The sequence below is a fragment of the Sturnus vulgaris genome, chromosome 21 (assembly GCF_052056855.1).
Source record: "Sturnus vulgaris isolate bStuVul1 chromosome 21, bStuVul1.hap1, whole genome shotgun sequence".
NCBI lineage: Eukaryota > Metazoa > Chordata > Aves > Passeriformes > Sturnidae > Sturnus > Sturnus vulgaris.
The window spans coordinates 8,082,992-8,096,102 of record NC_142263.1 but is presented as its reverse complement, the minus strand read 5'-3'; the positions used below and the strand labels follow the sequence as shown (position 1 = coordinate 8,096,102).

Here is a 13,111-nt window from a genome sequence, read left to right as displayed (position 1 = left end):
GGTCTCTCATCCTTTTGAGGGTCTTATTTCCGGTGAAGGCCCATCATCTTCATCAGTGACCGAGGCGTGACCTGCAGGTAGCGCAGGCGCCCTGTGTGACTGAGCAGATGTTTTCCATAACATGACTCTAATTAAGTCCCATGCTTGGAATCATTCCATTTTTGACAGCTTCAAGGTTGAAGCTGTATTTCTAGATGCTGCTTATCAGACCTCTGTCCTTCTACTATTCTTATCTGACTTTCTTCTAACCTTCTTCTTCGACTCCCAACATCTGGAAGATGTCTTTTGTCCTGTCTCACTCATCTCCCCCCCTCACTCTGTTACAATTGTCTTCTGTTGATCTAAATACAATTTTGTTAATATAGTTACAACTTAATTAGCACGAATCACATTTATCACAGTATGTCACGCCCACCCCTACAGCAACAGGGATTAAAGTAATTTATGGCACTCCAAGACTGTTTACTGTTCATTACAACAGTTCTTTTGAAGACTACAGACAGACAGACTGGTTAAAAAAGACAGGTGCAGAAAGCAGCACAGAAACTACATTTAAGAGATTAAATTAACACTCCTAAAATCCTACTGCTTACTGCTCTGGCACTTCTGCAGCTCTGCTAGAAGGATGATCTGTTTACAGCACAAACTACACCACAGAAATAGCACAGGTATGGAAAACTTGCCTATATGTGACAAACAGGAGTAACTGGAACTGACCAATTTGTGTTCTGTGCAAATCCAATACTTTCCGTGTTCATTTGCAAAAACAATCTACAGAAGCTCATATAGCAGACCAGAAATTCCAGTTGTTTAGAGATATGTTCTTAAGTTGCATATAGGTAACACACTTTGTAAAGAAAGGCCTTACAAAATCGTGGCTTGGGCCTGTTACTTCATGTGGTCGTTGATTTGGCTAAAATGGACCAGGATTTAGCCCGGGTTCCCTACACAGGAGGCATCAATTTAAGACCCTGGGAGACAAGCTGTTAAAAATCAAAGACTTTGGCCTAAAACCATGGGACTTGTGGGGACATGCAAGGACATGCCCAGACATGTACCTAGTTCTGTTTGTGATTGGACCTTTGCCCTCAGGAATTCCCCTATGTATTGTTAAACTGACACCTCCCCCTGGGCTTTGGATGCTGCCTCTCAGGCTGAAGGGTCAAGGATGGATGGAAGGATTTCTCAGGCACACCATTATTCCTGTCCTGTTTTTTATAGCCACATTCTGAATGGGTCAAACCAGTGAGGTTGTTGCAAAGGGAAAATCCCCTGTCATAAGTATATGTTATATTATTGGCTTTTCACAAATATTAAAATGAATGCTATATGTATAATGTTGGAATATTTTGCTGCATGAATATAGTTGCTTTTAGTTCTGTTATTAACAAAACTTAGAAATAGTAGTGTGATAAATATATTTTTCTTGGACTATAGCATGGTGATGTACAAAGCTTTTGTTCATGTAACTAACTCAGAGAATGGTAAAAAATAATCAGGAAATTCTTCACATTCTTGGATTATCCTATCTGGATGAAGATGGCAGTGATGGACACCTGAACACCTGGTGAGGAATTTACTGATCATCCCTTATCAGGGAGTGCACAACAGGATGGAGCCACAAGGAGAAATAAAAAATGTTGATTTACAGGAGGGGCGGGGGGAGGTTGGGGGAACTCAAAGGAATGTTTTTGATTAATGCAGGAGGGTCTATGAATATGCAATGGGCTGATGTATTTAAGGGGTGTCTCCAAACAGCAGGTTGCTCTTGGCTGAATGCCAAGCACCCAGCCATATAATCTTTTGCTTTATTGTTTGCCTCTTGTTGTCTTTTTTTAAGCTTTTTAAACTTTACCAAGAAAGTGAACCTTGTTCTTCACACCCCCCACAACAACTTCAGCTAAGTGCAGTTAACAGCTAGCCTGTTAAGTTGCCATGAGAAAGAATTATAAGAATGAAAATTAGTTTGCATAACAATCTATTCTTGTAAAGAAAAATAGGTTGCACCTGCATAAACAAGAAATCTATCCCATGAGAAACAGTGAACAAAAATATGTACACTGTGTAGAAATAGAGAGGTTTGATGGACATGCACCCTGGCCATTTACGGACCAATAAACTGAATTTCAGTGTATTCTTAACTAATTGGATTGTCTTAGGTTGCAATGCAAGATGTAACCAGAAGTATGTATTCCATCACCATCAGCTGAAACCAGGTGGAGCAATGTTCCTTCTCTCTTCCACTTTGTCCAGGGAGCCCCACTGCATGGCTGATAAAATTACATCACCCCATTGGGAGATGCCCCACCCAGGGGGAGGAGCCAAGCATTCTCTACATAGATAAAATCTGAGATTGGGAACATCAGAGCAGCCTCTTTCCAGTGGATTCCCAGAGGAAGACCAAGCCCACCTTCATCACCACTGGACCTTCAGAGGAAAGCTGCACATTTATTTACACTGATTCCAAACCTGTGCCCCTTGGCAGAAGGAATGGATTTATCACCTCATGGATAAGCATTGCCAGCAATGCTTGCTTTTCTGGCCTTTTTACAGACTACCCATATAGTAGAGCAATGTGAACTAGATGTGATTCCCTCCAGGAAGCACAACATTGTGCTCAATATATTTTCTGGAATTTCTTGGTTTAAGATAATATCTGCATACTCAGCATTACATGCCAGCCTAGCTTCATAGCTTTAGCTCCATTAAAATGGACTTTACATCTAGTATTCTGACAGATCTCCAAAGGAGGAATATTTTCTTGTTATAGACATACTAAAAGACATTCATTACTTTTAAGATTTCAGAGTGAGAATAAATGCAAAGTTTACATTCACATTTTCAGTTTTTTCTTTGTAGAAGACATTTTCAATCTCATTTGGGTTTGGATGAATGTCCTGTATTTCAATTGCCTCACTAATATTGTCAAAAATTCCAAAACTGACAGCACTGTTCAACTGCATGGTGTTTTAAAGAGAAAAGCTGCTAGCCTTTTTTTACTCACTTGTAGGTGTTTTATAAACTGAACCAGCCAATTCACAGGACAGACTGTTTACAGCCTTTTCCTTCTGCTGCCATTTTTCTTCATTTATACTTCAAGGCATCAGTGGCAGTAAAGACCAACATTCACAAAATTTACAGGGTAACATGCCACTTTTACAAACTGTTTTGTCCTAAGTCAGCAAATAATTCACTTCTGTATGGGTTATGCCTCCAAAATACCCTGCTTCATCCTATGCTGATAAAGCACAGAGCATTCAGCACTCACTCAGCAGTGCTGCACTTTAGAGTCCCAAGGGTTTGTTTTTATATAGGACAAATGCAGTATTCTCAAATTTGAAAATACATCTGACATTGGAGAAATGATTATTTAATTTGTTTCTATTAAACCACTAAACCAAGAAACAGCATTTCCAGTTATGTTTCTTTTCATCAGAGCCATAGTAACTGATACTTACAGATAAGGCACATGCAGAAATATTAGCTAACATAGCTGGAATGCTCCAAGATGGGTCACCTAGTCCTGATGATCAATACTCAGCCCTTTCCTCATTTAGTCAATCATCAAAATATGGACCTTTCTTCCAGAACAGGTTGTCTTTGGTCTCCCCCAAGTTTAACACTGCAGTAACCTTCACATTTATCCTGGACACTGGAAAAAAACACCTACTGCCATAATGCATGTACTAGTTTGAAAGCAAACCAGTGGGAGATTCCAAGTCAGAACTACCATTTAATAGGAAAATTAAAATAAAAAGAGAAAACACTGGCTTAAACTGACAGTGTCAGGACATAATCTGACACCCTGTTGGCCATGGTGGTGGTAGCAGTCCAATTAAATGGAGGCTGCAGTCCTGATTTGCAGTGATAGATGTGCTTCTGTTGAAGCAGTGATCCTGAAAAAGGGTCTGATCTTCCCCTGAAGAGGAAGTCCAGTGGTGGTTATGGAGCTCTTGTCCTCTGGGAATCCAGTGGAAAAAAGCTGTCCTTGTTGCTCCAAACCTTAGATTATATCCAGGTAGGAATGCTTGGTTCTTCCCCTTGGGCAGAGCATCTCACAATGGGATGATGTAATTGTATGAGTCATGCAGTGAAACTTGATGGCCCCTTAGTGGAGACAGCCCCCAGAGTTACCAGGGAGGAGTCATGGAGGAGAAAAGGAACACTGCCCCACGTGTTTTTATGAAGATGGTAATAGAATACATACTTTTGGTTGTATGTTACATTGTAACCTAATTATCCACCCCTATTCTATTACATCTGCATCATACTCAAATCAACCCCTTCCTTAAACTCTACACTTACATATATATATATATATATGTATATACACACAATGAAACCTTATACAGAGTTCTTACTCAGTATTAATTCTCTTTGTGGTACACAAAGATGGTTTACCCATCTTTCTGCATTACCCACCAAGTGTAACCAGGTCCTTGAGCAAAAACAATCCTGTGGATAAGTTTGCCTTTGCCTGAGGTGGGACTAATTCAAACAGTCTTACCCAGTCTTACCTAAAATACCTCTCACATGTACCACAGGGACTTTTATCTCCATCCACTGTGTGCAAGTGTTCAGACTGAGCAGGACCAGCTCAGTTGATGGAGCCTCATGAACTGACCATGCAGGTGGCCTTTGCTAAATTCAGTTCCCAGTATTTGAAGGTCCCTCCACCAAGTGCCTTCAGGGTAGTCTTATGGAGTCCATTGCACTGTTCACCTTTCCCAGCAGGGGGTGCATGATAGGGGACATGATATATCCATGCTGTGTTCTCTGGCTGAGGTGTTTATAAACTGTTCTTGAATTGAGTCCTGTTGTCTGACTCGATTCTCTCAGAGGTGCCATGTCTCCACAGGCCTTGTTTTTCCAGGCCCAAGATGCTGTTCTAGGCAGTAGCATGAGGCCCAGGGTAGGACTCCAACCACCCAGTGGTGGCTTCTACCATGGTCAGCATGTAGCACTTGCCTTGGCAGGTTTGAGGCAGTGTGATGTAGTCAATTTGCCAGGCTTCCCCATACCTGTGCTTTGACCATCGTCCACTGTACCACAGAGGCTTCACCCGCTGGGCCTGTTTGATTGCGGCACAGGTCTGGCAGTCGTGGATGACCTGTGAGATGCTGTCCATGGTAAGGTCCACCCCTCGGTCACGGGCCCATCGGTACGTTGCATCTCTCCCTTGACGATCAGAGGCATCATGGGCCCAGCAAGCTACAAATAATTCTCTTGTGCTGCCAGTCCAGATCCATCTGCCATACGTTCAGCGTGGTAGCTTGATCCACGTGCTCACAGTTACAATGCTCTTCATTAGCTCAGCTCTTGGGTACGTGTGCATCCACGTGTTGAACCTTCACAGTCAGCCTGTCTACCCATGTGGCAATGTCCTGCCAAATCTCAGCTGCCCATATGGGTTTCCCTCTGCGCTGCCAGTTGGCCTTTTTCCAGCGATCCAGCCATCCCCACAGAGCATTAGCTACCATCCATGAGTCAGTGTAGAGATAGAGCCTTGGCCACTTCTCTCGTTCAGCAATATCCAAAGCCAACTGGATGGCTTTTAGCTCTGCGACCTGACTCGATCCACCTTGTCCCTTTCAGTCTCTGGTAGCTCATTATATGGTGGGGCTTCCTCAGCACATGTCTCTTGCTCCTCTTCTTCAGAAGATAATCCAAAAGTCTCACCTTCAGGCCAGTTTGTTATCATTTCCAGAACCCCAGGGCAATTAGGAGGTCCTATCTGGGCTCACTGTGTGATCAGGGCGATCCACTTGCTCCACATGGTGTAGGTGGCATGATCACACACAGAATCACACACAGAATGACTGGGTTGGAAGAGACCTCCAAGATCATCGAGTCCAACCCATGTCCTAACACCTCAATTAGACCATGGCACTGAGTGCCACATCCAGTCTTTTTTTAAAGACATCCAGGGATGGTGATTCCACCACCTCCCCAGGCAGACCAGGGTTTCCTTCTTGTTGGTAGGTGGGGACATAGCAGTGATTTAGTTGATTACTTCCATTGGGATCTGGCCATCCACATTGCCACTTGACTGCTAGAAACTGAATTTCTTGAGCAGGTCCCTTAACATTACTTTGCTTAATGGCAAAACCAGCTTTCAGAAGAATCTGGATAATCTTCTCTCCTTTCTCCAAGACCTCCCCTGAAGTTTTAACCTAAGACAGTGCACTGACAGAAGACTGCCCCTTATTCTCTGTCAATACACCCACATGAAGTTTTAGTCATCTTACTATGTACTGCTAAAACAATTCTAAATTTAGTAATTCAGTATTAACTCATGGCAACATCCAAATGGTGCAACCTTCTACCGAGATGAGAACATCCACCTACAGATGTAATTCTCCCTCTCTGATTAACAGGAAGAGTTAGTGTGCCACCCAGAACCTTGACCAGCATTACAGATCTTTGAGAGGAAGCACTTAGAGAAAAAATATAACCATGAAATTTTATCAGTGAATCATTTTCTCCAAGGAGCCTGAAGCAGACTGCTGTTCTCTAACACGTTTCCTCTCAGAAACAGATAAGCCTGGCTTCTGCTGTAAGTTATTTTTAGCAAAATGTATTATCTTATCCATTTTCTTCATTTTGGAGCACATCTCTCCAAAGGCAATGCTGGGGCAGACTACGTCATTCCTCAGGAACACCCCTCAGAATAACCACACTATTCTACGGTTCACTTTTGTACAGCACCACCACCCACACACAAACATCTAAGTGCCTCCAGAATTTATAGCTCTCTATATATAGTTTGTACAACCTTTAGCTTGAATCAGAATGGTAGCTATTTGAAGAATGAAGAGGAAGCTGCTTTACTTGCCAAGTCAGCATGACTTGACATGAAAGAGAGAACATCTCTTAGCTCACAGCACCCCATCACTCCTACCAATATACTCAGTTCTGTCTTGTTTTAAATGCCATTTTGGACAACTACACTGCAGGTGGAGAGGGGGAGTTATTAATTGTGCACCACTTTATCAGAAAGAGATATACATTTCTATTCATCAATCAGAAGATTTAAATCTAGAATTCTGTGAAAGACAACAGAAATCGCCCCTGTCAAATGTGCTTAGACTTCACTCTGGAAGTGTATTGCATATTGCATATTGGATTTTTCAGCTCAGACAAATGCACTGCAGTGAAATGGATACTATTTTGTAAAGAAACTATTTCAGTGCAGACCGTCTTCTCAGATGGCACTGAGTCCCACTGTGAGCTACTGGCCAAATTCTGACATCATTTGTATGCATGAAATGCAAAACCACAATGGAGATGAAAACAAAAGGATGAGAAGACTTGGAGTTGGAAGGAACAATGATTAAGTTGTCTTCACACCAGTATCTACTTTTACTACATTAAATCATGCCTGGAAACCACTAGTTTGCCTAGCCTGTAAGCCTCCAAGGCTAGGCAATGTACACATATGAAGAGCAAATAATCCTAACATCTTTCCAGTTCTTCACTCAAAGGGTCACACGTTGCTCTGCCATTGTTGATTATGTCTCTGAGAGATGCTCATGTTACTTGAGATATGCCAGAATTAAAATATTGATTCCACAACCCCATAATCAGTTATTAAAGCACATTAGAAAATAGTCTCAAGAATCTTCATGTCTGAACACACACAAAATGTTATCTCAATAATATATAATATCACAAAATGAAAGGATGTGCTGTTTTGCACTTAACAGTTGAACATGTAATTGTCATTGAGAGATGTGTGGCAGCTTGCCCATATTTCTTTGTACTACTCAATTAACCTAATGACAAATACACATAGGTTGAAATTATAAATTTAAAGTTTTAGTTATTTTATATTGCCATTTATAATCACAATTTCTTAATTATTTTTCATGTCAACATAAATAAAAAACAATTTCTCTTTTCTCCTAGCTGAGGTGAATGTGTTACCTGGATACAGAGAGGTGAGGCAAAGCAGCTGGGAGACAACTGAAAACACACACAGAGGCTGAGCCATGGGGCTCATAAATAGTGTTATGCTTTGTCCACATGATCACAGAATCACAAGGCTGGAAGAGACCTTCGAGTCCAACCCATGCCCTAACACCTCAACTAAACCATGGCACCAAGTGCCACATTCAGTCTTTTCTTAAACACAGCCAGGGATGGTGACTCCATCACCTCCCAGGCACACAGTTCCAGTACTTGATCAGTCTTTCTGTAAAATACTTTTTCCTAATATCCAACCTATATTTACCTTGGCACAGCTTAAGACTGCCCTTAAATAAATAAACCTTTCAATAAATAAATCTTGCAGTACAATTTTGACACATATTGGTGATTCCATACAAGAGAAGTGATTGATATACATCGTCTATGACTGGAATCACAGAATGGCTGATTATACAATGTACTGTGTATAAAAGCCACTGAAACTTTAAACTAAAGAAAAAATTCAAGCAGTGCTCTAGAAAGCATCACTATAAAGGTTTATTTCCTATTTAATGAAGTCATTGGAGTTAAGAGTCTGAACATTGCACCCTCAGAAAAATACATCAATCAGTTCAAAAGACTCCTGGAACTTCTTCAGAACAGACACATAGATATGGGTTTGGGATGAAGTTGTTCTTTAGGTCTTTTGGTATTCTTCATAATAACTTAAATGATAGGCAGCCTGGAAGTGCTGAATCCTAACAGAGCTAAGTAACTGCATGTTTAATGACCAAAAAGGAGTAAAAAGAGAGGCATGGAGAGATCAACACTTACACAACCAATCCTTTCATGAGATAAACACATTTGAAAATTAGTGTCATTACCTGAAGCACTAAATTGATAGTAGCTAGGATCATCTCTTTCCTGCTTCATTGCTACTGCTGACATTTTGGAAGAAATTCCTGTAGAAGCAACAAAGGAATCATATATGGAAACTAGTAATAAGCAGATTCTTAAAACAAAACAAGCAAACAAAAAAAGCACCCACCAAGATCCTCGCTGGTCTCTATTAAAAGGAAAAAAAAAAAAAAAAAAGAAAAACAAATCACTGTTGAGCTAAAACAATGGTAACAAAGTGACTTGCTGGTTTCCTATGTTTCAGTTTGGTCACCCCTAGAAAGGATCTAGGATTAAATAATCTCCCTACAAACTAGGCTTCCCTGCAAATGCTGTCTCAGATCTGAAGAATATTTTTTAAATGAGCTCCTTCCTCTTTGCATGCTACCAAAGGAAAAAAATATATTTTATCACTTACTTGTTGTGCTGAAAGTCCTGAAAAAGTTCCTCCTCACTCTTATGTTAGAATTACTTAAAATGCCCAGAAAGCAGCACTGGGAAGAGTCTGGGACTGACTTGGCAAAAAGTTCAAGTAAATCCTTTGTGTATGTAAAACTGACCATGAACCATGGAGGGTGCCTAAACCACAAATTTAAAGTTGTGAAGCACAAATAACAAGAGCAAAAAGCTGGACCACATACAAAATCTTAATTCTAATAGGAAAGTGAGCATTGCAGCCCAATCCAGCAAAAGGGAGTCTCCAGTTTATCTCCCAGCACACCTGCTGCCTCACTGGCTTTAATGGGATTGCCCAGGCTTTTATTTCTCAGCATACATTTAAGCATTCCTCTGCCACACATCACTTGGGAAATCATCTGCTGCCTGCAGAGTAACTTAGGAATGTTTGGCAACTTTTTAACAACAAATAACATATCTTATTTATGAACTTTATATTTCTATTTTAGCTAGAAAATGGACATTTTTTCCTTTTCAATATTTTAGGAATATTAAGAAATAAATCAAGATGCTTCCCATTAGGCACAAACATCTTGAATAAGAACAAGAAAAAAAAAACAACAAAAAAGAGGAATTTCTTCTTCTCTAAATGAATTTAGTCTACAATGTATTACAAATTTCCTCCCTCTTGAAATGGAAGCATTTGGTTAGCACTTGATAAAAACTCCAACTGAAAAACGGACAATTTCAAGAAAGGAAAAGCTTTTCCATCTTGCCAAGGATGTCTTTTTGCTACTTTTTTTTTTTTTTTTTTTTTTTCTGTTGTTTTCTGCAAATTAAGGCAAAATTTTGAACATACCTGAATCCTTGCTTGGTTCTGTTTTCACTTGAACAGGAGGACTACTATAAAAATAAACAAATCAAATAGAATTATTAAAAACAAACCTTAGATTTCTGGGAAGTTCTTCGAGCTTTATAGCTTGTTAAGTAAAATCAATCTCTCAGAATTTTTTCTAACAAGAACAGAAAATTTTAAAACCCTGCATATTGGCATATCTAATTTTTCACAAGTGACTTGGCAGCAATCTCCTATTCCTACATTTTTTTGAGCCATACACAATATTCAGGTCATGTTTGGCATTTAAGGACAGGCAAAAGCAGAAGCACAGAAAACTGATCCCTGTTTTCACATTAACAAATTTTTGATGTATTACAGATATAGTATCTTCATTTACTAATTTTAAAAAATCACTTTTTTCAAATTGAGGAGGGGGAAGGAAGTAACATTACATCTGTTCTCCCTCACTGCTGTACCATAAATCAAATGGCAAACTTATTCCTGACTAACAGACTGTGAATTAAGAACACCCATTGGGCTAATTAAACCAAAGAGAAACTTTGTCCTTCGTTTAATTCATAACAGTTTCCTCACAAATAATGATCAAAAAAAAGAGAAGATTGAGCTTCATGCTTTTAATAATGCCAAGTAAGCAAAAGTTATTCAAAGGTCAGCTGGGCAGAAAAAGCACATTAATAAAAAGATAACAACATCTATGAAAATAGATGGTTGATTAAAAAAAAAAATCTACATTATTTTAAATTCACCTTCCACATGGAGGTATAACTGGATGTGAAGGATATGAAGGATCTGTCACATCAGCACCTAAAAGTTAAAAGACAATATCTGAATTTCCTGTACTCCATTTACTTTAAACACAAATTGAAAATGTACCATTGATTTCACAAAGCAAAAGCCTGTTCACATTTTAGAAGCATATGTGCATATTTTCCTAATTCACAGGTAATGAAAGATCCCATTAAACTGTACCTAGCTCACACTTTTAGAATGTCACTCAGCACCCTGAAATCCTACCTCGTATTTTTGATAAACTATATTATTACCAGAATCTCTGCAATATTCCACCTCTAGTCCTCAAACTGAACATAGGCAACACTAATCTCTAATTTTACTAATCAAGCATCAACTTCTCGCTCTTCCACCTAAGAAATTAAACTTTTCCTTTTTGACTACATTCCTACAGAGATTGCTTCACCATTTTCATTAAACAAATCCTCACACTTACACATTTAGCAAGTAAAGCAACATGGTATCAGAAAAGGAACAGGGGAAGGTGATTTCTCCTAAACTAGAACTGAATCTCTGTAGAGTTTTACAAAACTCACTCTAGCTTAGAATTTTTAATATATAGAGGCTTTCATAGGAACTACAACACCTAGCCACTTCAGAAGATTAAATTACTTTTTAAAATGAAATATAAATGCCAAAATCAGCTGGTAGTGGAACACAAGTACTAGAAAGTCTTGGCATCTTCTAAAAACTGAAAGGAGTTCTTCATCAGTTCACTTCTCCTTCCCCTAGGATACTATACAATTCACATTAAATTTAAATTCAGTATAAGGATGAAGAACGAAATAGAATGAACTCAATCAAGACAAAAAATGACACAGAATTAATTTCATCTCTAATGAGTTGCTCCTGTCAAATGCACAAAGGAAAGGGTTATAGCTCCATAAGTCTCACAGGCTAGAAATTTCTGCATAGTTTGCCACTTTATTGACATTACCAAATGTACTGTGTATATTGCTATCTAAACTGAAATTCCAACCTTCTTCTGTTTAGTCTGAATAAGCATTAACTTACCTATGTGTTTCACTGGTTCAAGGAAAGGTCTGTGTGGAAATATGGGAAGGAAAACTCAGTTTTAGCAGAGACATTGTTAATTACTTGGTAGTGTACATTACAGAGAAAATTCCTGTTTAAGAGAAACAGTCTGCAACGTATTCAATTAAAAATTGAAATTAATTTTACTTAAATACAAAACCAAATTGGACAGACTAGCACAAGAAAAAGAGCAAATAACCTGTTGATACTAAATGAGATCCCTGATTTGTTTTCCAAAATCCATTTCAGGGTGGAAACATCATAATTGGCTGGATGTTTAAGGGTGAGTCCTTGGGGCAGGCCCTGCACTATCACAACAGACTGGTTCTTCTGAATCTCTTCGTATGGCACAGCTACCATCGTCGACTTTCCTAAAGCTTTACCTAGAAAAAAAAGAGAAGGTTGTGTCGTTGTTGAGACTGCTGAAAGATGAGTCCCTCATAAAACTTTGTAACTTTGGATAGGACTGGAGCAAAAGCTAAGTGTGGAGGCAAATCTTCTCAGAAAACCAAATACTGCTGGCACTAATAAGCACTGTGCAATAATCTCAAATCACATCCCACAAAACACATCAAGAAGAAACATTATATGTGTATTTTTTGGAAACAGCTACTGAAAGTTTCTAAAAATAGTACTGTAGTTGGAAGACTAAGATCATGCAGTTTTTTCCTCCCAAATTAAATAAAATTTGTTAAATCTAGAACAGCTCTTCAGAAGAATTTAAAGCACCCACCATAGCAAAAGCAGAAAAAGTCCTCCACAGACTTTCTAAGAGCCTCCACGTTCACAGTATCCACTGTCTGTCTGTTTACAGGTGGTGAAGTCTTCTTTATCTGCAGTTCTGCAACCCTGTCCTCTTCTGTAACACCTGGCAGTTATTTATAATGAGACAAAGATAAAATAGTAAGTTATTAGAAGTGCCTAGTCCCTCCACTTTATACTAGAGCTTCTCAAGAAGGAATCCTGCCAGGAAATTGTAAGAATTTATTTGTATTAGAAGCCAATGCACTTATCTATATACATAAGCAATGAGCAAATTAAAATTTACACCAGAATTATTACATCCTCCCTACAATCTTTGTAAATATCACCCCCTGAAGAATATGAATGACAAATTAAGAGACACATCCAAGGAGGCTCTTTTTGGAATGAAGAGGTAGAAAACACTATTAATCTCACAAGAGGATAAGACAATAAAAATAAAATGCTAAACTGCCAAGAAAAGAA

At 39.0% G+C, this 13,111-nt stretch overlaps 1 protein-coding gene across 9 annotated transcripts in view; it reads right to left on the bottom strand.

The window, feature by feature from the left end:
• GTF2I (general transcription factor IIi) overlaps nt 1-13,111 on the bottom strand; it is an 82,771-nt gene that overhangs the window by 55,421 nt on the left and 14,239 nt on the right. For 7 of the 9 annotated variants that reach the window (XM_088176910.1, XM_088176916.1, XM_088176919.1 and 4 more), the window contains 7 exons: nt 12,618-12,752; nt 12,084-12,267; nt 11,864-11,892; nt 10,807-10,864; nt 10,061-10,104; nt 8,957-8,974; nt 8,793-8,870 (listed from right to left, as the gene is read on the bottom strand). In XM_088176910.1, the coding sequence (XP_088033036.1) occupies nt 8,793-8,870; nt 8,957-8,974; nt 10,061-10,104; nt 10,807-10,864; nt 11,864-11,892; nt 12,084-12,267; nt 12,618-12,752 (546 nt within the window). The remainder of the gene's footprint in view (nt 1-8,792; nt 8,871-8,956; nt 8,975-10,060; nt 10,105-10,806; nt 10,865-11,863; nt 11,893-12,083; nt 12,268-12,617; nt 12,753-13,111) is intronic. The other 2 variants (XM_088176912.1, XM_088176913.1) reach the window with 1 other exon arrangement.